Consider the following 27,200-nt stretch of genomic DNA (forward strand, 5'->3'; position numbering starts at 1 on the left):
TCCCTGTTTGGCTGAGGATGCGCCGTCATTTACCATATTCTGGGTGTGCTGAACATTCCCATACTAGACTCTGGGTGGGTGTCTTACTCGGTCATTTCCAGGATTATCACCTCTAGTGGAGGGCTGTTGATCGTTCTGTAACAGTTGTCTGTCTCCTGTCTTGTCGCTCTCTGCTCCACTCATTTGAGACTGTGATTACAGTCCTCCATAATAGCTGTGTTATGTAAGATATCTATTTTTCTTTACTTTATTGTTTAATTAGTAGGAACGGTGCATATTTATGGACATCTGTGTAAAATGCGCAATGTAAACACGCCAGAATTAGCACAATAGCTTGTTTTCATCGGTTGTCCCTATGATTATTATGATTGATGGAATTATTTATAGGGATTTTATCCATGAACGGTGGCTTTATGATAAAGGCAAGGCATGTGAAGTGCACTCGTTGAAGCAGCTGCAAACAACAACTTGTTTTCATAGACTAATTTTAAGCAGATATAATGATCTTTTACGAGTGTAGAGGTGGTTTTATATGGTTTTATAACAGGATCCAAGATGTAATAGGAAAGCTACCTTAGGTGGAATATTGAGCTGCATTTGATGACCCTGAAGATGGCTTGAGCTGAAAGAAACATGTTGTGCAGCAATATCATTGCTAACCTACCATTGGTACAAGTCATTTCAACAATTCAAACTAAATTAGTTTTTAGAAATGTTTTTGCTCCTCTCGTCAGCATCCGTTGGGTGTTTCCGGGACAAGACATTTAGCTGATAATTTGCATCACAGATGGTCATACAGGAGCAACAAAAGCAGGCAATACTGAGTGATGAAATCGTTCCTCAGAAAACCAATATGCAGGTCTGTATAGACGGTGTCAGTTAATGTCACTGGCTTCACTGGGAGTGAACGTTATCTTACTTGACATTTCTTGCAAGCTCTAATGAAAAAAAAAAGATGCGAAGGACGTTGTGTGCCAGTGAAGACATTTCACATAAGAACTCAAATGTTTCCTGAAGTGACATTTCTCAACTAGTCTCTCCGTACTTGTGGAACAATAGATATAAAATCTGTATATTTTTGTCGGTTAAAAACTGAATATGAATGACATGAGATTGTGCTTATTATAATAAGTGAAAATCAGGGTAACAACCGGACAATATTCTTGCTATCAGTGACAGGATGGCCAATTTTATAAGTAAATTGGTTTTCAGATATAGCACGGATGTGATTTTCCGGAACGTTGTATTACATCATTGTTATTAATAGGATAACACACCCACCATGACAATTGCATCTGTCTCTCCGGCCCTATCACTTACACCGTTTCACATTCAAAAAATGTCAGACGGCTCGCCTCATTACAATCACAATGCCATCGAGTTGTATGCTAGAAACCAACAGCTTTTAGCTCTGACAACTGGAGTGCTGTAAATGCGCGTGGCAGCAAAGTTACTCTGTGTAAAAAAAAAAAAAAAAAAGAACGAAAAAAAATCCACCACTATTCAAACACTATTTTCACCATTATCACGTTGGGACATTCCTGTTATTGCCATTCTTGCCATGATTCTGGCGGTCACAAAAGTTGGCGTTCCGATAGGATTGTGGCCACCCCTTTGAGTGACAGAGCTATTGCATTGTTGACGTATGTTGCCAAGCGGTGGCAGGTCTCTTGATGAGTGGCAATTTCGCCATTATTCCGGCCAGAGTGTAAGGCGTGCCTTGTGCTGTGATGTGCCTGTCAGCGTGAACAATGCCCTGCGTTAGCCCCCTCTGTCACCAGAGTGATTTTCAGCTCACTTGGGGAGAATTCGCCCAGTTCCCAGAAGGGGAAACGTAGCAACATAATTGGCTATGAAGGGCAAGGCCACGTGGCAAACGATGATAACAATGAATGTTACTGCTTTTTCTCCCCCAAAACCCCTCCGCGCGTATAGGGAATAAGGGTCTTCTCTTGGCATGGTGTGGCCACACACACACACACACACACACACACACACACACACACACACACACACACACACACTCACACGCTCACACTCATGTCCAGTTCACTGTCTACACTTTCATCATGGGACTGATGGGTCATTCAGGATTCTTTTATATGTCTCTTGCTTTCTGTGCAAGCGAATGAAATAGTGTCTCGGAGTCCAAGGCACCAACACAGCAGACAGACAAGACAACACCCCTACACACACACAAAGGACAAAGATCAGACCGCTCATAATAAACTAGACACAACTATACGCTCAACCTCCATACAACTACATGTCCGTGCACAATGCAGATGTGAGGAGAAGAGAGAGGCATTGCAGTACATGTCTGTCTGTACTGTACATTTGTGGCCTGGAGATTAGCAGTTTTGGAGAAGCCACATTGTACAACTACTGCTTCCATTGACTTCTGCATCACTCATACAGCATATTGTTCATTGTTTTGATTATATTAGTTTAATTTATCTCTATCTATTTTAAACTAATCTTAATGAATGTCATAGTCTTTCATCTCTTATCTAATTTTCCCTGTTGCATTTTACATGTTATTGATGCAGTTATTGTTCATTTATATGTAAAGTCTAATCATTTGTGTTATGATTATGAACCCCCTACCACCTCAGCGGGTGACTGGGGTGAGATATATTAATTAGAACTTTTCAGTCTGTGCTTTCTTTTTTCTTTTTTGTGTGAGGGCCAAGGGGGGTGGATGGTGGCAGGGAGTTAACACATAAGAACAAATCTCTGAGTCTCTGTGCAAATCTCGCTCTCAAGTGCTGTTGATAGAGTTATACATGGACTTTCCTCACATGGTCCGATTTATTGATTTGTTTATTTATGTCTCATTGGGCCACACGGTGCTGCTGAAATGTAACATTTCGCAAAAAAAAAAAAAAAATCAAAGATCCATATGTGCTTGCAATTGCCTTTTGATTTTGGGAAATTGGGACCCCTGGGCCGCGCTGAACGCAGAGTGTGTGCTATGTTACCACGTGCGCTACTTTCTGTTTCACAAAGACATAAGAAAAAAAAAAAAAATCCTTGTTTTGCCCAGTCCTCCAGTGAGCAGCTGCTGTGGCGGCAGCTGGGTTTTTGTCTGTGTTTATGTGCAGCATATGGCCCAGAAGTGGATGTGTCCCACTCGTTTGACTCTGCGGCACTCGTGGCTGTAATAGGAAGGTACAGAATGAGCAGTTAACTCTTGCAGACCCTGCAAAATATCTTCCGCTGTCACAAAGTTTTTTCGTGTTCTGTGTTGTCGTCGTTGGAGCTGTGATAACCTTCAATATGCAATCAAAGCGATTCATGTACACTCTAGTTTAAACACGTCAGATGATAGTCATTACAGTGTTAACTTTGAGTAAGGACTGAATTCAAAACCATGAGATCCATGGTATGGAGGAACTGATGTGAGATTATTATTATAATAGAATCAAGAACAACACAAGATTTTTTTTTTTTAATCATTGAATATGATATGGTCCCTGATTCAGCAATGCCAAACTGCTATTAAGGCTGATAAGAAAGCATGTCCTTAACATTCAAGAGGTCTATTGAACAGGGAAGAGGTTGAATGAACTCTTAATGGGTTGGGAACAATGCAAATTCAAACGCTATACAAGGAGAGAAGGGGAAGATAATGGACAAACAGCATATCAGGTTTTTCTATCAGAGTGTATTCTCCATTCAGTGGCGAGGACGCCTGAAGACTTGTAACGTGGAAATGTGGAGGGGAAAAAAAAATCATAGAGAGTGGGATGAAACAAGGCAGTATGTTTTCAGTAGAATGATTAGCACATGAAAGATTATGGTGTATTGGTGGGAGGAGAATCCTTGATCCTGAGCAGAGATACAGGAAGTGTAGTACTATTGAAGTGGAGTGGAACCTGCCATTTTGAAAGCGTCACACGCTATTGTGGTATAAATCACCCGCAATTTCAGCTTTGTCTTTTTGTAATACAAAAAGTCATTTTTGGTGTTTCCATATGGCTCTGGATATCAAGCTGTAATTTGAATATTCACTCTGAGCTGAGGTTGTTCTATAGATCATTTCAAAACATCACAGATAACTATGATATCACCAATAAAAGCTGTCATTTCAACATTTATTTCATAGATTTCAATTTAACACACACAAAGGTTACATTTTGCGGTGAGAAGACCTGACATCTGTGACATTTTATGACATTGTTATGTTAGTGGAATGTTAAATGGTTTGAGCATACAGTACATGCCATAGAAAATCCAGTTACACCATAATTCAGTCGAGATCATATTATGCTCTGTTGGCATTGACATGAATCAGAAGGCCATGTAATTCCATAGGTATTATATCCACAGTTTATTACAGATGCCTGGAGTTGCTCCCATAACATCCTTGTCAGCCTTGAAAAGGAGTATCCATGACATTCATAAATGTTGCTGTATTGGCCAAGATATAGATGTGGAATTGACTGAAGAGCTCAAGCGAGGGCTAGTTTCTTCTTGAGTGGCATGCTTTTAAAAAAGGCTTCTGGTTTAGGTGTGTAGGGATGTAGAATCACTGACATGGATCACTCACAAACAGTCTTAGGAGGTCGTTCCCTACAAACATACTGTGGAGCTGGATGTGGGCTGGGCGGAGGTAACAATGCAATTACCGTTACAATGGAATGCTAACAGCAAATTGTTAAAAAAATGTTGCAAAACTCTTCAGAGAAAACTTTTTTCCCAACAAACGGTTCACCAATATTTGCCAAAATTTGAAGAGGTTGCATTGTTTAGGATGGCACCTCAACAGCTGTCAAGCTTTCAACCGACACAGTGAAAGTTGTGATTTTCTGATTTGAGATTTTCTGTTTTCTGCTGATGAGAGAAATTGGGCTCTTTTTCACTTTTCTACTAGCCTGGCTAACGCCTCCCACTTCTCAAATGAGACGTGGTCTGGCAACCAGACGTTCAATTTCTCGTATTTGAAAAAATGCCCAGATCCGTTCATTGGGCGCCACGGATGTCAATCAAATGCGTCTCTGCATAGCTCTTCATGGTCTTGCTTTCTCCCCTGTTCTGTGATTGGCCTCCAACATCAGGTGAACATGGGGGCGTTAGTTTCCAGACTGCCTTAGCAGCGTGAAAGAAATCACCGCGCAAGGCAGTATGGGAAACCCAGGCTACTTTTCTACCCTCTTTTCTACACATAACATAACATAACAGAAAGTGCATTTAGGAAGTAATCAGATTCCTTCAGTCTTATGATTAAATGGTGTCGACACCAAAAAATATGACTATAGCTTCTATTTTGTAAAATCTTTAGTGAAATGCTGAAATATCACACTGACATATTCAGACCCTTTACTTAGTACTTAGCCGAAGCACCTTCGCTAGCGATTACACCCTCAAGTCCTCTTGAATATGACAAGCTTTTCACACCTGGATTAAGGTATTCTGTCCCACTGTTCTCTGCAAATCCTCTCATGTTCTCAGTGGACAGCCGTTTTTTTTAACTCTCTCCAGAATTATTCAGTTGGGTTCAACTCAGGGCTGTGGTCAGACCACTCAAGGACATCCACTGAGTTGTCCCAAATCTACCCATGCATTGTCCCGTGCGTGCATTGTCTTGACTTTCTGTTTAGGGCATTGCTCTGTTGGAAGGTCAACCTTCAGTCCAGTCTGAGATGAACCTCCACTCTGAGTCCCCCAGTCCATGCCACCGAAACACCCAGCCAGAGCATGATGCTGCCCCCACCATACTGTTGGGATGGGGATGAGTGATGTCTGTTGTGCTCCAGCCATTATGTCTATTGCTCAGTTGGGCCAGGTAGCCAGCTATTCATGGGTTTCACCGGGTCCTTTGCCACAGGTGTATAAAATCAAGCACTTAGTTTATGAATGCAGACTTCATGGTGCTTGATTTTATACACCTGTGGCAAGGGACCTGTTGAAACCCATGAATAGGTAGAGTCCCGTCTGATCCATTCAAGCCACCGTGCTCATTAGAACCATTCTGACACAATTCTGTCTCTGAGCTCTTCAGGCAGTTCCTTTCACCTCGTACTTTGGTTTTTGCTCTGGGAGACCTATAGTCAGGTGTGTGCCTTTTCAAATCGTGTCCAATCAATCAAATATACTCTTGTTTGACTCCAATTCAAGGCACAGAAAATTGCTATGGCTTTGTACAAACTGTCAGTAAATCTGATTTACAGTGAATGTGGTCTGAAATCACATTCCTGCAAATCCATTTATGTCTTATGTCAAGGGTTCTGTCTTCTGTCCTGACGTCCCAGGATCTATAGCGTTCAGGGGTGCATCATATATACAGGAAATAGTGCATTCACTGGCCAATTAGACAGCGCTTGCTCATGAATATTCATGTATGCCCCAGCCACACTGTGTGGTTCCCACCCAAAAATGTAATTTGTGTTTGCCAAGCCTCTATATCGATGTCTCCTCATGCTTAGCCTGAGTGTACATTGTTGAAAAAATAATGATTTTGCCATAAGGCTGCAGCATAACAAAATGTAAAATAATTGAAGAGGTCTCAGTACTTTTAAATGCACAAAGCATACTGTACATGCATATGAACACACACACAACACACACATACAGGCACACGCATGCATATGAACACACACACACACACACCTACACACACACACACACACACACACACACACACACAGAGAATATAAGTACGTGCATGCTGTCCATGGGCACAGTTTGGAGGCTCCATTTTGCATACCAGGACTTAATAGTCCATGACAGGATTATGCTAAAATGATTTTACATGATTAAGGAGCATTAATTATATGTGATAATAAGCAAAGAACAGTGCAGGATACTGAAATCCGACTCCTAATATGTTAATATGTTAATATTAGACTAGAGGCAGACCACGGGTCTGTTGGCTTTCATAATGACATTGAAATCAGTTTTGCTTTAGGAGAACCTGGAGTTCAGTGAACAGTTCATTAGGACCATTAAGTAGCTTTCATCCTGTGACCACCTCTGTGGTTTAGACGAGGATTCTCCTCATTCTCTGGACCATGCGGAGCACAGGAGATAAATTGAATCCAGTTGAGTTGAGGTTAAATGGTTTGGTTTAGTCAGTTCACACAGATATGTCTTGATTTGGGAGGGCTGAACATCAGAATTAGAATCCCATCAGCTTTTTTTTTTTTTTTAGCCATGTACAGTACGTATGAGACATATACAATGAATTTGTCTAGAACCCCAACGAATTTCCTTCCTTTCCTTCTCAAACTACGTTGAAACGGCATCTTAAACGGCCCAATTTTCAAAATTTCCCGGGGGAAAAACCCCCGGACCCCCGTAAGAACGGAAAAAACAGCCCCGGATCTATGGTACACCTAGTGACGCCCCTGTTGTCTACCATGTATTGTCTGTTTATGACTGTCAAGGTCACACTTAATTGATACTCAAAGATGTTTTTAATACAACTACTGTACAACTGTGCTCACAATATTGTCATATTCATGAGCAATGTAGAGATTACAATGAGGTTTCTTCACCCAAATCCGATGTGATTGTAAAAGACAGACCTCATTCAGCTGAAAGTGGTCTGAAAGGTTAGACCACGGTATCAGTGTTATGGTTGGCCAAGCAGCTTCACCAACATTTTGAGGTGAAAAAAATGAGAATGTGACTCAGAAGAGAGGAAACCGAGAGAGGAGACAACGGATCACCTTACAGGAGGTGCCAGCGCTCCTCAGAACAATGTCAGTGCCCAGTCACGTTTTTTTTTCTTTTTCCCCTCTCTCAGGTAGAGAGAAAGAGACAGGTGTGAACGTTCTACTGGATAGGTTTCCTGCGCTGTGATCATAAATCATCAGAGGAGCTAATTCAGCCTGAACTACGATCATTAATAATGGAGGAGAGACCGAGGCAGCCTCTGCCTGCATCTGTTTGCCTTTTTTGTGGGGTGGGTGGGTGTGGGGGTGGGGGTGGAGGAGGTGGAGGAGGAGGAGGGGGGAGATGGGATGTGGGGATTGGGGATGGAGGGGGGGTGCGGTGGAGGGGTGGGAGTTGGAGGCTCATCTCATCTGACATGATTGGCTCACTTGGGGTCTCTGCATGGCATCACCCCCCTCATCTATGAACAGACACACACACACACACACACACACACACACACACACTACACAAGCACAGACAAAGACACACACACACACAAACACACACTACACAGACACAGACACACACACACACAAACGCACAGACACACACAGACACAGACACACGCACACACACAAACGCACAGACACACACAGACACAGACATGCACACAAAGGCACCAAGCACCCCTCGATAGCAGAGGAGGCTGCCCTAACCCCCGTGCTTGAGTGCCTCAGTGCCTGAAGAAGCTCTTCATTACCGCTTAATAACATGTCATCTGATGCTATCCCTCAGAGGGCAGCTTTGACTAAGTTTTAAACGTTGATAATTCATCACAGCGTGCCCTTTGTGAACTAAAAACTAGATGCTGCCGAGTGTTTGAAGGCCTGCAGTTTTTTCTTTCTTCTTTTTTTTTTACTTCCCCATAAAGGGATAGCATATCTGTGGGTCCCTTGTTCTGATTTATAAAATAACAGGTACCACCGCCTAGCTATCACAATGATTCATTGAGGCCTCCAAAAATCTTATTAAACAGAGAAATTGAAGTGCACCTCCTGATGGAACTGTGCATTATGAAAATGCTGCAGAGGAGCACAGTGGCTGGATTGTTTCAACATGTTACCGGTAGACATTTTAGATAATCACCATATTACACAGCCCAAAATCTATAGGCTACCTTTACCCCATACTCTTAAAATTAAAAAAGAAAATGTGCACCAGCTTAACCTTCAATGAATCTATTTTCATAACAAGGAGTCATTTTGCACATCATCCGTTTCCCCTTGACTTTAACCTTCAGTAGAAACTGTAGGTTGCTGTCATCTTTCCTATGTGTTCTTGATCTTGAGTGTGTGTGTGTGTGTGTGTGTGTGTGTGTGTGTGTGTGTGCGCGCGTATGTGTGTGTGTGTGTGTGTGTGAGAGAGAGAGAGGTAGAGAGTCTGTCTATCCATCTGTCTGTGTGTTAACCACTACACGCAATACAAGTTGATGGACTGAGTGTCACATTTTGCACACACACACACACACACACACGCACGCACGCACACGCACGCGCGCACACACACACACACACACACACACACACACACACACACACACACACACACACACACACACACCATTGTTTGGAAGCTCTTTCTCTTTCATGATAACTGAGGAGACATACTTGTGTTTATCACAACAGCCTTGTCCTAGATTTTTGCCACCACTGCACATCCAAATAACACTCTCAGTCCCCTCTCTCTCAAGAAAGAATGAATATATATATTTATAAAATTGTCCTTTTCCTTTAGCTCTTTGGCCTGTTGCATTAAAGATATCCCTCTTAAAAGTTGGTAATGACCTTTAAAGTTCAGGTTTTTAAAAATGTTTTATGTTTTAATAAGGGAGACCTGAGAGGGAGAGCAAATCAAGTGGTGACATTCTGTCGTCTGGCATGCAGGCAGAGAGAAGAGCTTGGGCAGAGGCACGCGGGCATGGTGTGGTGCTGAAACTGGAATAAGATGCCGAAACAGCTGGGCCCGCTCCGTCCCTAATTAATAATGCAGGGACCTCTGCTAAATCCTCTGCCGAGGTCCTGAGAAAGCCTTCTGTGAGAGACGATACCGTACTTTCCTCACGACTTGTATTGCAATTGATTGAATGCGTTTGGTGAATCGGGTAATATGATGGCTTTCAGATTTTCATACATTTGTTCGCCAGACATTGGAACATGGTTGTGTTGCTCGGAGCACTTGGGCTGTGTGAACTCAAGGACAAATGAGGATTGGAGTGCGGCCCCTCGTGTTGAGTTTTTGGGAACTGTGGAGCTGAATTTATATGCACACAGGCGTCTTTTTGCATTCTCAAACGTCCATAAGCAGATAGGTTAACTCAATTAGAGGGACTGAGCTGAATCATAAAGTATTAAATGACCACGGCCATAGCACTGCTAATGATGATATTTCGGAAAATTGTTGCAGTCGGTACGTGACAGTTAAGTGATGCTGAATTTTTAACTCTGAAAGATTGATCAAGTATTCATTAGAATTAAATATGGTTGCTCTGCAATTGATTGGTCAGTGTTTTTTGCAAAAGGGCATTGATCACAGTGCATGAGAGAGGGAATCTGTTTGAGATTCTCTGATTAAACTATAACGTTAATAAAGACGGTTAGTCACAGAGGTTCAAAGTGGAACAAATTGTCTGATCAATATGCTCAGCCTGAAAAAAAAAGGGAAAAAAAGGATGGTAGAGGAGTGGCGGCTGGGCATGCTGATATATCACTGTGGGCTCTGAACTACCATCTGGACAACAGAACTCACCGGGATTGTTCTTAGGTTTGATCTGGATATCACTTTTCCTCCAGACGTTTACTCCATTTAGGGAAATTGTCCATCAAATTGCTGAGACGACCTCTTAACAAAAAGCGACAGAAGTGGAGATGTGAGCGAAAGTTTCCGCTTTGAAACCGAAGGAGCAGGTGAACTGGAGATGCCTCTGAACTGGAGATGACTCCGGTGTAAGGTACATCAAACCAGCGCTAGTTCCTGTGAAACTGTGTCATGGGTCAAGCTAAATACAACGCAAAGGAAATGCTAGCGCGTTTGGCTCAATCATGAGCCCATCCTGTGGTAATTGGAGCGTTGAGAAATAAACTGTTATCTTTTTTGCACATAACCTTTTCCTAGTTTGCTGAGAAAGCAATATTTTATTATCATATATCAAAATGAATTGTCCCCATTCTGTCAATGTCTAGAGGCAAGCCAGGAAAGTGGAAGTAGCTTCTTGGCTGAAAATATATTTTGCTTTTTATAGTGAGAAGATGTGGGTCAAATGCTAACATGAAAGCAAACAGATGTACTCTTTCACAGTGAGGACACTGATGTTTACCTTAATTCCAGCCTCATGGCACTTTACTGAATTTATATTGATACAGTCTTTTTGCTCTCTACATCCCAGATGTGCTCCTTGGTGTACATTTTAATTACATGGTTATGGTTATGGTTATGGTTATTTAGCAGACGCCTTTGTCCAAAGCGACATACAAATAAATAGCAATACAAATTAAATAACAGTGAACAATTACAAAAAGGGAGAATAGCAATATTATCAATAAAACAATCAATTAAGCACTAACCTAATGAGAAATAAAACAATGAAATGAGAATAGCAATCAAATAAGTCACTCAGTTAATTATATAATAACAATAACTATAGCATGGTATGGCTAAATTTAAGGACAATAGCAGAATAAATGTAAAATTCTAACAATGGACAAATTATAACAAAACAATACTATTATACAAACCATAACACATAACAAACGCTCAAAAGACTAAGTGCATATTAAACAAATATGCCTTAAGACCCCTCTTGAAAGATCCAAAACTGTTGCTGGAACGGAGAGCACTGGGCAACTCATTCCACCAACACGGAACCACTGAAGAATAGGATCTACAGTTTGACCTAGCATGAATGGTTTGTCGACATAACAGACGCTCCTCAGAAGATCGCAATGGGCGGTTGGGAATGTACATCTTGATCAAAGAACTGAAGTAGCATGAATCACTTTTACTATTACTCTCGTTATTGTTATTATCAGTATTATCAGTATAGTAGTCTCAGTTTAAGTGTAGCCTAAACTAAACAGTAGTACAGTAGGTCCAGATCCACTTTGAGATCACTGATGTAAAGTGCATTGTAAATAGAATGTATTATTATTATTATTATTATTATTATTATTATTATTATGGTAAGCTTCATGTTATGATTGAAGTTTAACTGTGCACCCTTTATTCCACATAGACCACAATTAGTATGGAAACATGCAATTATCCAAACATGATCACTAGCATGTTTTGCTTGCCCAAATATACTTTTTGATGAATTTTCTTCTTATGGAATGTACTTTGTATATTGTTGGGGCCCAGTCCAGTTATTAACTAGTTAGGCTACTGTTGCCTAGACAACACAAGAGATGATACCTGAAATACTACACATTACATTTTACAAATTTTCCCTAAGGTAGAAATGTCAAACTATTTTCAGAAGCTCTTTAGAGAAGATCTTAGTTTGATATGACTAGATTTTTGCAGGGCACTCTCTCTGGTACTTTTATGGGTGTCTATAATTGACTTGAAGACTATTACATGCCACCTTGATATCAGCTCAGGAGTCGGAAAGGCCATGATACACATTTTAATTAAAAGTTGAAGATTTACAGCCTTGTTCTTTTTTTACTATTCCTATTTTTATGATATTCTACTGATATTTTAGCCCTTAATCAGACTAAGGTAACAACTGTTTGATCGGCAGTTGTCAGTTGTCATACGGCCGTAAGTCCTGAACCTTCATCCCTGTCCCAGTCGTCTTGCACTAGGAAAACGTGCCTCCCCCCTTATAGAGTATGAGGATTGGATTTCACATTCATAAATTATGACACGGTGTCCCTTATTACAGAGGCTACAGAGAAAATGTAAAATTTTCGGTCTTTGCCTTTGTAGTTCTGAAACAGCAGCTTCCTGGTCTGATGAACACATGTAGAATAGTCAGTTGTTATGCTGTTGTTATTCAGCCTTTCTACAAAAGTTACAATTGGTGAAAGTATAATTTTAGGCGATTGTGATACTTGTAAAGATCTACATAATTTGTTCAGTAGTTGAGCCTAAATGAAGTCAGGTGTTGTTTTTAGTACATACAGAACTTTTTTAGAGGGTGTTGGTAAGACGTGCCAGTCCATATAGCACCACATAATCCCTTATCACCGTGAAGTGAGTGCGGATATGGGGAGGTTGAGTAAGGCCATGCTCTACCTCTGCTCACAGTCTACTCATACGGTGTGATTTTATGGTCTCTGGCAGCCGTTCATAACAGATAGAGACTGTGCACTCCATCCCCACCCCCACCACCACCCTCACCCTCCTTCTCTCCCTTCCTGTGTGTGTGTATGTGTGGAGGAGCATAAAAGCCTCAGTGTCATTTCTAAATAAAGCCCATCTTCCATTTTTACACAAGAATCGTGTCAGAGAACTATGCGTTCACGCTGTGTAGCCACAGCATTTATGAGAACAGGTACTGTAGGCACGTCGGCACACATAGCATTGAAGACCGTCTTGAAATTGCATATTGTGTGTATTGAATGGCACTATAGTCCTTTGCTGTTAGCTTCACAGTATATTTTTTATCCACTCAGTCCACCTGCAGGGTTTTTCCTGGGGTTACGTGTGTATGTGTGTGTGTGTGCATGCCCGCTGTGTTACAGTAAGAGAGTCTTGCTTCACTGCTCGTACCCTGACAGGTGTCCTTGTCTCTCTGCACGGATGACAGACCTTCACAGGGCAAGCTGCAGAGCCAATCTATCTCAATGTCAAACGCTGTCATCGGCTGCAATCAAGATTAGAAACAGATTAAAAGTACACTTGAGAAATGGAGGGTGCTTAAGAAAGAGGGAGCAAAACTAAGACAGAAATAGTCTCTAAAAGGATGTCGATGGTCTATGTAAGCAAACTAAGTGGCAAGTATGTCCACGTTTGTATAGGGGCCAGAGATATTAATGTGCTGTGAAAGAAAACTCAGTTGCAATAATTCCCATCTTTGCATGGGGGCAAGGCTAATACAGAGAGGTTAGTCGCTGCTGTCTGAGGTACTGTATAGTAATGCAGTGCAGTGAATTCTGTGCATGGCCTATGGATGGAGTATACTAATGCATTAATAGGAAATGTTTTGTTATATGTTATGTAAACAGAACAGTTCTCTGTAAATTAAAATGCTTTTAACACCATACATAATGGTGCCCACATAATGGTGCCACAATGTGTTTTTCTTTCTTTTTTTTTTTAAAAAAAAAAGAAAGAAAGAAACAGAAGGTGGCAATTTTATTAATCTAAAATTAAGGGGAGAACAAGTCTGTGAACTACAAAAAAAAAGTTGAGGTTAAAGCACTGTGCATATTCCGACAAGAGCTTGCACTCTGACAATGCTTGGAGGTGTAAGTGAGCCACATGATTACTTCAAATCCCCGGCATTGTGCTGGTCCCTGGTGGAACGGCTAATGACTGCTGGTCTCGCAGCTAAGTCGAGTGCAAAACCCGTAGCCATCAAGCCGTACTCTTGTGTTTTATGCACAATCAGTCCCCTTCTCCATGTTATTAAACCAGTCACATCCCCAATGAAGCCCAAATAGAACGCGTATTCCCAGCCTGCTCCACCTCGCCTTTTTCTTTCCATTACCAACTCAAAAGTGTGACTTTTGTCTACCACTAGGGCTTTGGCCCAGCCTCCAAATGGGGCCCTCGAGAGATCGTTGACGTAAGGAGAAATTATTTTTTTTACTGCGAGATGAAAAGCTGTGAGTTTCTGATGGAAATGTATTCATACATGGGTACTTTTAATAATATTAAAATGTCTTTGTGTTTTTGGTGTTTTTTTGAAGTATGGGGTTTTTATGTGGCTAATATTTTAGGGTTTCCGTACGCCTCCGTTAGATCTCTGATGTGCTGTAAGTTTTTGACATGACTTGTAATATAGTATTTTGAGACAAATTCTCATTTTACACAGATTCACATCTCATGTCGGTGGCAGTGGCATAACTGTAAGAGCATTGCTTGCTATTATGATAATTTTGGACCTCCTGTTGTGAAGCACAAAGTTTCGTTGGCATGGGGTAAAATGTACTGATAGCCTGAGGTATTTGATAACAGCCGCAGAGTTCAATAGAAAATGCACGTTAACCATTGTAATATCCATTTTATTCAGCTATGGATAGATTATGCTAACTGTGGACCACCTGGGCTTCTGTACTGCCTTTTGGACCACACCAACAGCACTCATAGCATAGCATAGCATAGACTATACTTGATAACTATTGTCTGAGCATGTCATAGTGTAATTACCAGGCTATAGTGCTCAGTATCCAGTGTTCAGCATCACCTTCATTTTAACTGATAATGTAGGAAATGCCAATCTTATAGCACAAATAAGTCATCCTGTCAGATGCCAATAGCTCTTTTATTCTATAATGACAAACGATTGACACCAGGCAAAGACAGCTGCCAAATATGATGGCCATTATTCTCAAGAGGGAAGTGAATTTCATTAAAAGAATTGATCACCAGTCAGTTAATGAAACTCCCCTCAAAACCTCTCTATCATCTTGAACCAAAGTCACACTCTAATTCAGTGATGTCTAGATTATTGACATATTTGTCTTTCTGTCAGTGTGTACTGTCTCACTTTGTAGCATTGTTGTCTGTGAATGTCTGGCATTATTTATGTATCCAGGTTTTTGAATATCCTGGCTTATTTTTTAACACGATTTCAAAGCGTAAGTTCAAGGCAGCCACCACAATGTGCGGCTTATACTGCATTTTGTGATGGAACTATTAGGCTGCTGCAACTTCATACATTTACATAGACTGGCAATATAAAATCCTGCTCGGCTCTTTCAGCTCAGTGTCTGATAAGACAGTAAAGTTCATCCAGGGATAGTTTAAATATGCAATCATGATCAGTTCAAACACACACCAGTAAGCATCTGTTAGACATAGACTTGCCAGTGCAGTGCAAAATGAGTTATCCATGCAGATTGGCAGTGACATAAAATAAGTTATCATTCACATCCACAGTACTTCTCACAAGTAGAGATATTTTTTGTATCAACTATTTTCTTCATTTCCTTTGGGAAAGAAATATCAGATAGACTTCAAATGATATCAACATATACAGATAGTACTATAAAGGAAAGCTCTGTGTGCATGCTTATGAGAGTGTGGGTGTGAGTTGTAGCCTAAATGTGCTACATGTATGTGAAGAGAGGGTGGTGATTATGCCACATTTGAAGCAATGTCATTATTGTTTAACAAACAAACCCCAACCCCAAATCAGGAAAAAGTTGGGACGTTGTGTGAAGTGAAAATAAAAATCACAAAATTTAAACTCACATTTAGCTGCACACAGTATATGACAGTATATTCCATTTAATGGAAAATAGATGTTAATTTTGAATTTTATGCCAGCAACACGTTCAAAAAAAGTTGGGACGGGGCCAAGACAATGCTGGAGAGATGATTGAAAAAGAGCATCCCAGAGGTATTCATCACTCTGTGTAAACGTGTGTGGACAAATGATGAAACAATACAAGTTTAAGGCTTCTCAACAGGAAAATGCAAAGTATTTGGGGAGTTCATCATCACAGTACATAATATCATTCAAATATTCAGAGAATCCAGAGAAATCATTGCAAACAAGGGACAGAGCTGAACAAAATATTGGATGGCCGTGGTCTTTTGGGCCTCAGATGGCATTGCATTAAAATCAGACCTGTTTCTGTAATGAAAATCATCGGTAAACCACTGATAACAATTGTCTATGAGCACAGTTTGATACTCAATTCACAAATGCTAGTGTAAACAGAAATACCATTGTCTAGTCTTATCTGGGCCTGAACTCATTTCAAATGGATGGAGGTAAAGTGGAAAAGGGTTCTGTGGTGAGATCAGTCAACTTTTTCCATTCTTTTTGGAAATCAATGACTCTTCTGGGCTAAAGATGAGAGGGCTCATCTAACTGTCCAACTTATCCAACTTTTTATACTGCTCATGCAGTTCAAAACCTAGCATCTAATGAAGATGATTAGTGCCTATACAGCATGGGCATCTTGCACATCTGACAAGGTGCAATCAATTCTGAATGATGTATACAGGGTTTTTAGCAACATATGCTGCCATCCAGGCAATGTCTCTCTTGGGAAAGGCCTTGCATATCTCAGGAAAACAGTGGCAAAATTAATTCTGCACGTATTTAAACAGTATTTATGCACAGAGAAAGAGGACAGGTGCTAAACTGGCCTGTCTGTGGCCCAGACCTGTTCAATTAAATGTGTTACGGAATGAAAACATACTCTTGAGCAACTGAAAACCTATATTGGGCAGCAACGGGACATTTTCATTCTCTCATTTCTAATTCTAGCAACTGATCTTCTCAGTTCCTAAACATTTACAGAATGTTAAATGAAGAGGTGAGGCAGCACAGTGGTAAACATGCCCTCATGCAGCGAAATATGGGTTATCACTTTCTGTTTTTATTCACATTTTAAATAATGCCCAAACCTTTCCTGATTTGGGGTTGTAGATTAAAAAAAAAAAAAAAAAAATGGTGAGGATAGTGGTAATGTGGTTGATAGTATCACTATAGCTGTGTCTTATTCTGAGGGCTGGATGGCATGTGTGCTTATGCTTGCATTACAAATACAGACTGCCTATCACAGCAAGATGCGTTGACAAACATTAATAATGGTCAGTAGCTGATTATGAAATCATTAGCAGAGCGAAATCTTATTATATGAGTAATGCCATCCGCTAATTTGTTTCTTAATTCATTGTAAACCCTGAAGCATGATGCGCTAACACACACACACACACACGCACACACACACACACACACACACACACACACACACACACACACACACACACACAGGCCTAATCTCTCCAGTCTGTAGTAGGAGAATTTGCCATGGTCTCAAGATGAAGCACAACAAGGGTGGGTTTTTTCCCAAGCGTTTGCACAACCTTAGGTTGCATTCAGAAAGATGCAGAATGACCCATTTAAATGTTGAGAATCGCTGACCTAGTTAAGTGCATTTCAAGGGCTTGTTTGATGGGTTCGACTTAAGTTGAGCCTGTTTCAGTGTCCTTCAGTCGCTTTCTAAGGTCTGAGCATTTTTAAAATAATTGGAGCTGAGTAGACCGAAAAAAAGAAAAACTGTGTGTCATCCCTCTCAATCCACTGATGAAGTAAGGATACTTTCAAGTCTCATCCCACGTACATGCCTTCATTTTGCCTTTGTTTCTATTGTGCAAATATGTGATTACTGTCTTTGATGGACAGCTAAATAATGTAGTTACAATTGCCAAAACATCACAACTAGGGCTGGGACTCGATTAAAAAAATTAATCTAATTAATTAGAGGCTTTGTAATTAATTAATCGAAATTAATCGCATTTTAATTGTATATAAATATATGACCTGAGAACAGTGAGAAGTATTTTTTTTCACATGGATTTTTAGTATAGCCTACTATTGGATAATGACTGAATACATAGGCCTAAGCTTAAGCAACACAAATATTGTTTATTAATAAGTCCAACAGACCAGTGCCATTTTTGCCATAAAGTGTAGCAATACCATATTTATAAATAGTACATTTTCAGAAATTCATGTAGCCTATAGATAGGTAGACCTTCTGTAAACTATAATACTGTGATATCCTGTTAATTGTGTCACCTGTTACCTTGAGTTGAGTTCATGAAATTGTTGTGTCCCTTTAAGGGGAACTGGGGGGCGGAGTTTACGTGTGTGTGTGCGTGTGTGCTTGTATGCGGTTCTGAGTGTGAAGTTTCTTTTAGGTCTATGAAAGTTGGACATGGAATTAGGTGCGGTGGATTACTGTTATAAGCGTGAGTTGGCTGTAACAGCAACTCGGTTGCTATTTGTTTAATAAATAAAGCTCAGAGGTTTCCCTCAAGTGTCTGGAGAATCACAATACTTTGTCCACGCTAGCAGCTAGCTGCTTTATGTTTTGCACTGAGGTGATACCTGCGGTGATACGTCCTTGTTGCATAGGTTGCACACAACCATGCTCTTATCTACGCTTCCATCCGTTCGTTTTTTGTAACAACATTTCCCATCCACGGGGCCAACCAACGCGGTCACATCAGCTTCTTTGTTCATGTTCACTGTGCCACTGTGGTTTGTTTTGTCTGAACCGAACTCATGCGCGTTACTTGGTGCTCCAGTATAATCGGTCCGTCTGAAACTCATCCAGTGAGAAACGTTCCGCGGTGCAAAAATAAATAGGCATACGATTAAAATGCGTCAATTTTTTTTAATGCATTAATGTTTGTATAATTAATTAATCGTAATTAACGCGCTAAAGTCCCGGCCCTAATCACAACATACAGTTCACTTGAGAAATACAATAAGAACATATAATCATTGACAGCAAATACGCTGGGCTCTTCCTCCATGAGCTTCCTACGACTGCATTACTATCCAACCTGCTGGAGAACCACTGCAACTGTTATTACACAGCAGGAGTCTAGCCATTGCAAACTCCTTCAGGATTTAATGGTGGAGTGGATATAACGGACGGTGCATAATTTTCCATAAATACATGTACAGTTGCCAACAGCACATCTTCAGGCCCATCTGGGCCTTTCTCTGGAGGTCCAATCATGGCTACAGTACATCCTACTGTAACATGGATGTGGTAGTCGTACACACCTGATTACTCGCTGACACTGTGTGCGTAATCATATCCTGTTGCCATCACAGATCCATTCCCTGTCAGATTTGAAGACATATGCCTGATAGTGTGAAGCAGACCTGCATGTGTGTGTGTGTGTGTGTGTGTGTGTGTGTGTGTGTCTCTCCCAGGGTATGCTTTTTCGCGGAATGGGCCCAGCGCGTCGGTGAGCCCACTACCTGAAGAGCGATATAGAGAGAGTGGCTGTGTTTCAATCTTGATCTAACGAGCGTGTTGCCTCTCCGACGGCAAGCTGTGGGAAGTTGTGATTTATTTCCCATCATGGGTTCTCCCCCTCAATAACTTCCTTCCCATTGCAATAATCTTTCCGCAGCATGGGCAGATAGCCTCATCACGAGCTATGGATTAGCCGCTGGGTGTAATGGCTGCACTCCTAACACTCTCTTACTATCTTTGTCTGCAAGATAAAAATCCCCCCCACCCACCCCACCCCCCTCAAAAAATTAGGATACAACCGAGGTTATTAAACCAATATTTGCTCCATGCTGCTTGGTTGTAATTGGTTTGTTTGGTGCACAATTAAAATGTCTGAAAATATTCTGTGTAATGGGCATTAGGGGGGGAAAAAAAGTCATGTCTCAATTTCACTGGTGTCTGAGGGGGAAAGAGAGACTTTCATAACAAGCTATTAGGGCTTGCTGTTATTGCAATATTCCTTAGCATGGACACAACATAGGTAATGTGTTCTCAGTGCACTACCAAAGGCTGAAAATCAATACATATATTGTAGCTCATAAAAGGGTTGTATCTTACAATGTCTGTGAAGATATCAAAACATGTTGCTCTGAACAGCCCAACAGCCTTATTTTCAATAAGCAAAATCCCTATGAACAGTAGATCATTTACATTGTTTGGAAAGGTATAGGCTATTGACACTGTTCCTTCACAGCAAGCAACATCCATAAGTGACTTATGCAATGTAACATGAAACAACATAGCCAAGTGGTTACAGTATGTTTTCGCCAGCACTAGTGGATGAGTGCATATGCCACATATGACCAATATCATCATCACTTTGGGGCCAAGTCACGCTGAGGTCCAAGTCATAAACTACACTGCAAAAAGGGATGTGTCAAAATGACACATTATGAGTGAGTTCAGGGACTACACGATTTTGTGTTATTTTTGTGCAGCAAGAAAAACAACAAAAACAAGCAAACAAACAAACAAAAAGGTATACACCTTTTTGCAGGTACGCATTTTGTTTGGATATTTGAGATAGTTGAACTTTGTTTTTCACCCAGCCAGCCACACAACATGTGTACAGTAGTAGAACTCACTCATAATGTGTCATTTTGACACGTCCCTTTTTGCAGTGCAATCATAAGCATGGTTAGAATCCACGCGGGGACACAAAATGGGAGACTGTTGACACACTGACGTATATTAGTGAGAGTACTGCTGCCATGTCCCAGTCATCCATTTTCTTATCTTCCATTTCATTTCGTCTGTGCCCATTCATAATTTCCCCCTTGCTCTCTTCGAAAGGCAGCAGTCTCTTCGGAGACTAAAATTATGTAAATGTCACAGAATTCTTTTTTTTTTTTTACTTCTGCTTGAACGACTCTGCAATGGTTGCAGAGTTTCTGAAAATAAAGTGCACGTCTTTTTTTGGACTATTTCTTCTCTCCTGCAGGTGGTCCTACTAGCCGGTTCATTACTGAGGGCGAGTACGTGGAGATCACAGCCATCACCAAAGAGCAGTCTGGCATGTACGAGTGCATGTCCACCAACTATGTCTCCACCCCGGACGTGAGGACTCTGCGAGTCACCGTGAACTGTAAGCTAGAATTTAGATTCCGTGTTCCGAAATGTATCTTTTTCATGTTTCCGTAGAAGTTTCTCTTGACTGACTCGACTGTACTGTATTTACGACAAATTGGCTGTTTCAGCCTCAGATTTTAAAATAGGCATTGTGCTGATCTACAGTAAATGAATGCCAGACTGTAGAAGTGTTGTTATATGCAGTAATTGAATGTGAGGCTGTGAATGTGTCTACTCTGTGTGATCTGCAGATCCCCCTGTCATTTCGAGAGCACGGAATACATTAATTGGAGTCGGCCAGAGAGGCATGCTACAGTGTGAGGCCTCCGCAGTTCCTCTGGCTGACTTCGAATGGTATAAGGAGGACAGGAAGTGAGTGTACATTACCATACTTGCATCAAATACAACTTCAATTGTGTATAATTATGTCACTTTGTCACTTTGTGGCATTTTTAATGAGTATTCATGATTAAGCCTATGAATTAAAGGGTGCCTTGGTCAATTCACCTATAATAACAACTTCAAGTGTATCTGGTTAGCTTATCATGTCTGTGGTTTGGATTGGCTTGTTTTCGTAGACTCCTGAACGGGCCTAATGGAGTGAGGATTGAAAACAAAGGAAAGCAGTCCATGCTTACCTTTTTCAATGTGTCTGAGGAAGACTATGGAAACTACACATGCGTCGCTATAAACACTATGGGCATTACGAATGCAAGCATCATCTTATATGGTAAGGCTTGGTGACACATGGCATGATCCCGCTGTCATAAGAATGCAAAACCATATATATAAATATGTCACTATAACAAAACCATATATATAAATATGTCACTATAACAACGCAACATGACAGTTATTTTCACAAACAGAAATGTGAAATGCCATTTTGAGTAGCACTAGCAAATAAATTGGATTTACCAAGACATGTTAATTAAATGTTTATGACAGTGTTATGACTAAGGGTACATAGGAATTCTGTACAATATTGCACACATTTTGCTGAATTTTCTGTGGAGCTGTGGTATTCAGGGCTATAAAAAGAGAGTCAGTGCCAGAATGCAACACAGACATACTTTTGCGTCCTCAGCTTATCAGCCTCTCATGATATCTGTTTCAAACTACAGCCTTCAGATTTCTTATTGCTAGTCTCTTACAGTAAGGAGCCGGTGTCATCTTTTCTAATAATTTGCATTCATGTTTTAGATGAAACCAATCACTCATTCTTTTCTGGGTATTGCTGTTTGGGTTTAAGAGTGCAGTTTAGAGCAATATCAGCCAAGGATATCTGAATTTATAATCATTTCAACAATCCTTCAAATATCACTTGCTTCTAATGTATCCATAAAATGTATTTTAGTAGCAATTACCTCTAGTAAGGTATTTATAGATGCAGCAATATTTCCTAACTTAGGTAGCTTGAATGTTATTTCTCTTTCTATAAAATGCTTTCGATGAAAGTGTCTGCTAATGAATGAATACATGTAATGCAATGTAACATATTTGTGAGGTGGGACCACAAGGACATTATGAATGCAAATGTAACCCATAACTCTGATTATCTTAACCACAGTGTGTCAGATTATGGGTGATTTTCTCAATTTGATGAAAGCTTTTCTGAATTGAGAAAAAAACAAAACTGAACAACACAACAACCGAAGCCAGGTCCCCCCCTGGTGATAGCGTGAGTGTTATTTAATTATTTACAGTAGTACATGTTATCTCCACAGGACCTGGCATGCAGGACATGATTGACATCAACAGTGCGGTCTCTCACCTCCCAAAACACCTCATTCTGCTCTTGACCCTCCTCACATCCTATTTCCTCAAGTTTTGATGTAAAAGCAGCAGCCCCTTCTCCCTGTGTCTGTCTGTTCAACAGCATAGCAGACTCAAGCTCTACGGAAAAAAAAAGATAATAATACGCAAAATTCAACTCCAACTTTACTGTTTTAAAGTTTCAGTTCGGACTGTACGACGTAAGTGGAAGGCATTGAAATGTAAACCAAAATGAAATTGGAGTCAATGTTTGTGTTGATTACACTTTTTAAAAAAATGTGAAACGATAAGCAAAAAGTACTGTTGTGAATAGTTGACTGGTTTTGCCCAATATTGAGGTGTATATTGAGATTGCTGGTGTGTCATGTTTTGTTTCAGTCTGTAAAAAAACTGTGTTTCTTTTCTCTGTAATGAAGGAAATAATGCAACGTGATTGTTCAATTACTGTATTTTTACAGTTGTATGCAACAACATAATATCACAGCATTGAAGTATTACATCTGCTCATACAGTATGTTGGTCTTTAGTCCTGCACACTAAGACCAGTATTCCACTCTGACACTGTTCAACCAATCGGAAATATGACAGTGAACTGTGTGAATGATGGCTATTTTGTCAGCCTCTCTCTCTCTCTCTATTAATACGCCAAGGTTACACTACCCTGACCTGGCTTCACGGACCTGTATGTGTGTGTGTATTCTGATGTTCAGAGATTCTCATGAGGGACAAACATGGGAATCATTTTTTTCAAGAGGCTAGGCTGGTGTCTTAGGTGAGTGTGGCTTTTTATTATGATTTCCCCTGAGCCATCTCTCTTCCAGTAATAGCTACTGAGAAGGTGTTGGGTTGGTTATATGGCACAACAACAAAAAAAGAAATCATTTGGTTAATGGGGGTGGGAGGAACAAAACAAAAAAAACATGTGAAGCACTAAGAATAAACAAATGTCATCCCACAGAATGCTTCCTTCAGTGTTATTGACGTGTGGTAAACGCATGAAAGTTGCACCCCAGTAAAAAAAAAAAAAAAAAAGGCAACATTCTGCTGATGTTAGAAAAAATAACGTTCAAGGCATCTGAACACGGAGATACAAGGCAAGGCAACACAACAAGGCGAGTGCCCAGCATGAAGAGTACATCTGCTGCTACAGGGTGCTGCAAGTCTGATTAACTCACGTAGTAGTTGTGCTTTTATTTCACACCAAAAAGAGCCAATATCAAAGCCCAGAAACACACTGGAACGTGTGAAGAGTAAGACCTCTTTATTTGTTTGCGAAAGCGAATTCTGTTTCCTTTGAAAAAGTGTTTTTGAAATCGTGATAGCTGATTTTGAAACGGGGATTGTTCAATATGTGTCGGTCGAGTCTTTCTGGCCCAGCGGTGATCACTGCTCACAGGCGTTGTGGAGTAATACAGCAGCTGGTTGTAACATCGGCAGCGGAGGCATTCAGGCTGTTGCATCCTCACCTGACCAACCTTATCAAAGCAGCACATTTTACACCTTCATGTAGAAATTTGGGCTCATCCCAGAAGCGTCCACTTATCAGGACGAGACAGGCCATGAGACCCACCGCCTCTCCCACTCCTCCACACACTCCCGCCTCCCCAGATGCACTCACGCACGCACACACACACACACACACACACACACACACACACACACACACACACACAAGCGCAAGCACACACACACACACACACACACAGGCATGCACGCATGCACACTCATCCCTGCAGACCGACACACACACACACACACACACACACACACACACACACTCTCACACATGCTCAAAGACAGATGCACACAAATGTGTGCACAAGTACAACCATACACACTCACACACACACACACATCAAGTACAAATTCACAGATGATAACGGGCAATTTCAGTGTGTGTCATAGGAAAAAAGAAAGGCAATATCCCCCTCAGTAAACACTGACAATAGGGCACAGATGAAGCCTGGAGAATGATGAAAAGGCTGGTCAAGGCCTCAAGCAGTTGATGAAAGCTGCATTTAAAATTCAAAGTCTTCACTTAGCAAGAGCCCTGTGGGAATTTACTGTATGTCTGAAAATAAACAGTTCAAGAAATGAAATTGTTAATGATATCCTTAATATCACACCCTGTCCCTCTAGTTAATAGGATAAGTTGGCAGGCTTAAGTGTGCACAGAAATGTAACCTCCGTATATAGATGTTTTATAAGTAAATAATCAACACTTGACCTCATTTGAACACTGCTCACAAATTGTGTTTGCATTTGAGTGCTATGAAATACAAAAAAAGAAGGGAAAGGCAATTTATGGTCAAACAACTTGTTGATTGTTTTGTTGTTATTTATTTTGTGCAAAATGGGAATAGTTCTGAATGGCTGCATTATAAAACTATCAAGAAGTCAGAAGTTAATACAATATCCGTTTCCAGCAGCCACTGGAAAATGTTCAAGCTGTTGAACTTGAGTGTCATCAAATAGCATGTACAGTAAGCGTTATTGAAAATCCCTTTCTGAGACAGATGCAGCACAGGAGTCCTCATGAATTCAAGTGGAATTGGTAATGTGATGGAAAGACAGACAATAATATAAGCAATTTCCTGTGAATGTGGACAGGTGGTTATTTGTGGAATATAGTTTTACAATTCATGGAAAAGAGTTCATGAAGGTGATAATCCTGGCGTATATGACAAGAAGCTTCCCCAAACACTGGCTGCATGCCTAGCCTACCCACCAAAACAGACCACCTTCAAATATTGACTTAGATTGTATAGTTTAAATAGGTCAAACTGTGGAACAATACATATTGTGTAGTTAGAAAATGACTCCGCTCTGCTCAACTCTAAAGGATACATGATGTCAAGTGTTGCCACTTTCTTTGGCAACTACCAGAATGGGATGTCAATGACTTAACAAATATGCAAAACAACAAAGTCGTATGTATTTTCCTGTACTAAATGTGTAATTATTAGTTTTGTTGTGTTAAACACAAATCAAATGTAAGACAGCTCTCAGTCTTTCAGCTCAAGTTACTTAAATAGCAGTACAGCTCTGAAAATGTATTTGTAACAAAGTGAATAAAGATGAAGATGTTGGCCTGTTTTTACCAGCTCATGTAGTGTTGATATGTTTGTGATTCTTTTCACTTTGTGGATAACTTGTTATCGTAGCTATGATTGAAATAATGTGCTTTCACTCACTTTTAAAAGTCAATAATGCAGATGTTATATGATGACTCGACTGACCAAAAGAAATTATAAACACTCATACACTGGGAGACTTGGTAGCATGTTTCCAATGTTTTTTTTTCATGCATAAACTTTTTTTAATTAAATTCCCTTGTTCCAGCAATGCCAATATGTGGCAACATTTGGACCTAATTTGACTTTATTCTATTGCGCCACCTAGGGGAAACCGAAGGGGACCTTTTCCCAACAATGAAAAATGACATTGTAAATATTTGATGTCTTTGGTAACTTCTGTGTCATTTCAGCAGTTCAATACCAATGACAATCTAATTTCCATTAACAAATATTCAATTCAAGTGAAAACCTCCCTCTACATGGGGATATTGGAAGTTGAGTCACAAAAGAAAAAACATTTTTGGTTCAGTCAATGTCATTAGGTATGAAAAAAAGAAGTTATACAGTAAAGGCTGTCGAAACAGGGAGAATGAAGGTGAAATATGAAATATGATGGTGATGGATAAATGTCTTATTTTGCTAAAGTTTGTACGCATAAACTTTAGCTAAAAGGATAAATGAGGAATGGGTGTAACAGGTAACAGATTAAAAGACCAAAGGGGAAAAATAAACAATATCTGCCCGTTGCTGTAAAATCATAGCAAGGGAAAGGCCTCCTAAACCAATTAATTTCTGTTTATTCATCTGCTCATTTTGAATGAGTAACAAGCATCCACATGTTCCAAAGGGAAGCCCTGTAAGGTTAGATAAAGAGGCCCACCTGGACTAGCCAGAGGGAAATGCATAGCATGTGTTTGTTTTGATGTTTGCAGTGGTCCCAGAAAACAAAGACAGTCAATTCCCATCCCTTCTGTTTTATACGCAAACTGCATTCATACTTTAAACAATGGGTATCAATGAGCATTTTTTCCCATTCTGAAATTATTAAAAATCCACAGGTTCCTTTTAAGAACGATACATTCCTACATTCAGTTAACTACATATTCATTTCTTTATGAATAAGCTTATTTAAGTAAAGTGTAAAGTGCTAGAGGGCTAATAATCCATTCTACTG

General features: G+C 40.3%; 1 protein-coding gene across 2 annotated transcripts in view; it reads left to right on the plus strand.

Moving 5' to 3' along the window:
- The window catches only part of opcml (opioid binding protein/cell adhesion molecule-like), a 111,330-nt gene extending 87,421 nt beyond the window's left edge, over window positions 1–23,909 (plus strand). For both annotated transcript variants that reach the window (XM_062536616.1, XM_062536615.1), the window contains 4 exons: window positions 21,046–21,189; window positions 21,425–21,545; window positions 21,752–21,903; window positions 22,901–23,909. In XM_062536616.1, coding sequence (XP_062392600.1) covers window positions 21,046–21,189; window positions 21,425–21,545; window positions 21,752–21,903; window positions 22,901–23,007 — 524 coding nt within the window. In that variant the 3' untranslated portion in view covers window positions 23,008–23,909. The remainder of the gene's footprint in view (window positions 1–21,045; window positions 21,190–21,424; window positions 21,546–21,751; window positions 21,904–22,900) is intronic.
- The last annotated feature ends 3,291 nt before the right edge of the window (window positions 23,910–27,200 follow it).

This window comes from Sardina pilchardus, chromosome 5 (assembly GCF_963854185.1).
Source record: "Sardina pilchardus chromosome 5, fSarPil1.1, whole genome shotgun sequence".
Classification (NCBI taxonomy): domain Eukaryota; kingdom Metazoa; phylum Chordata; class Actinopteri; order Clupeiformes; family Clupeidae; genus Sardina; species Sardina pilchardus.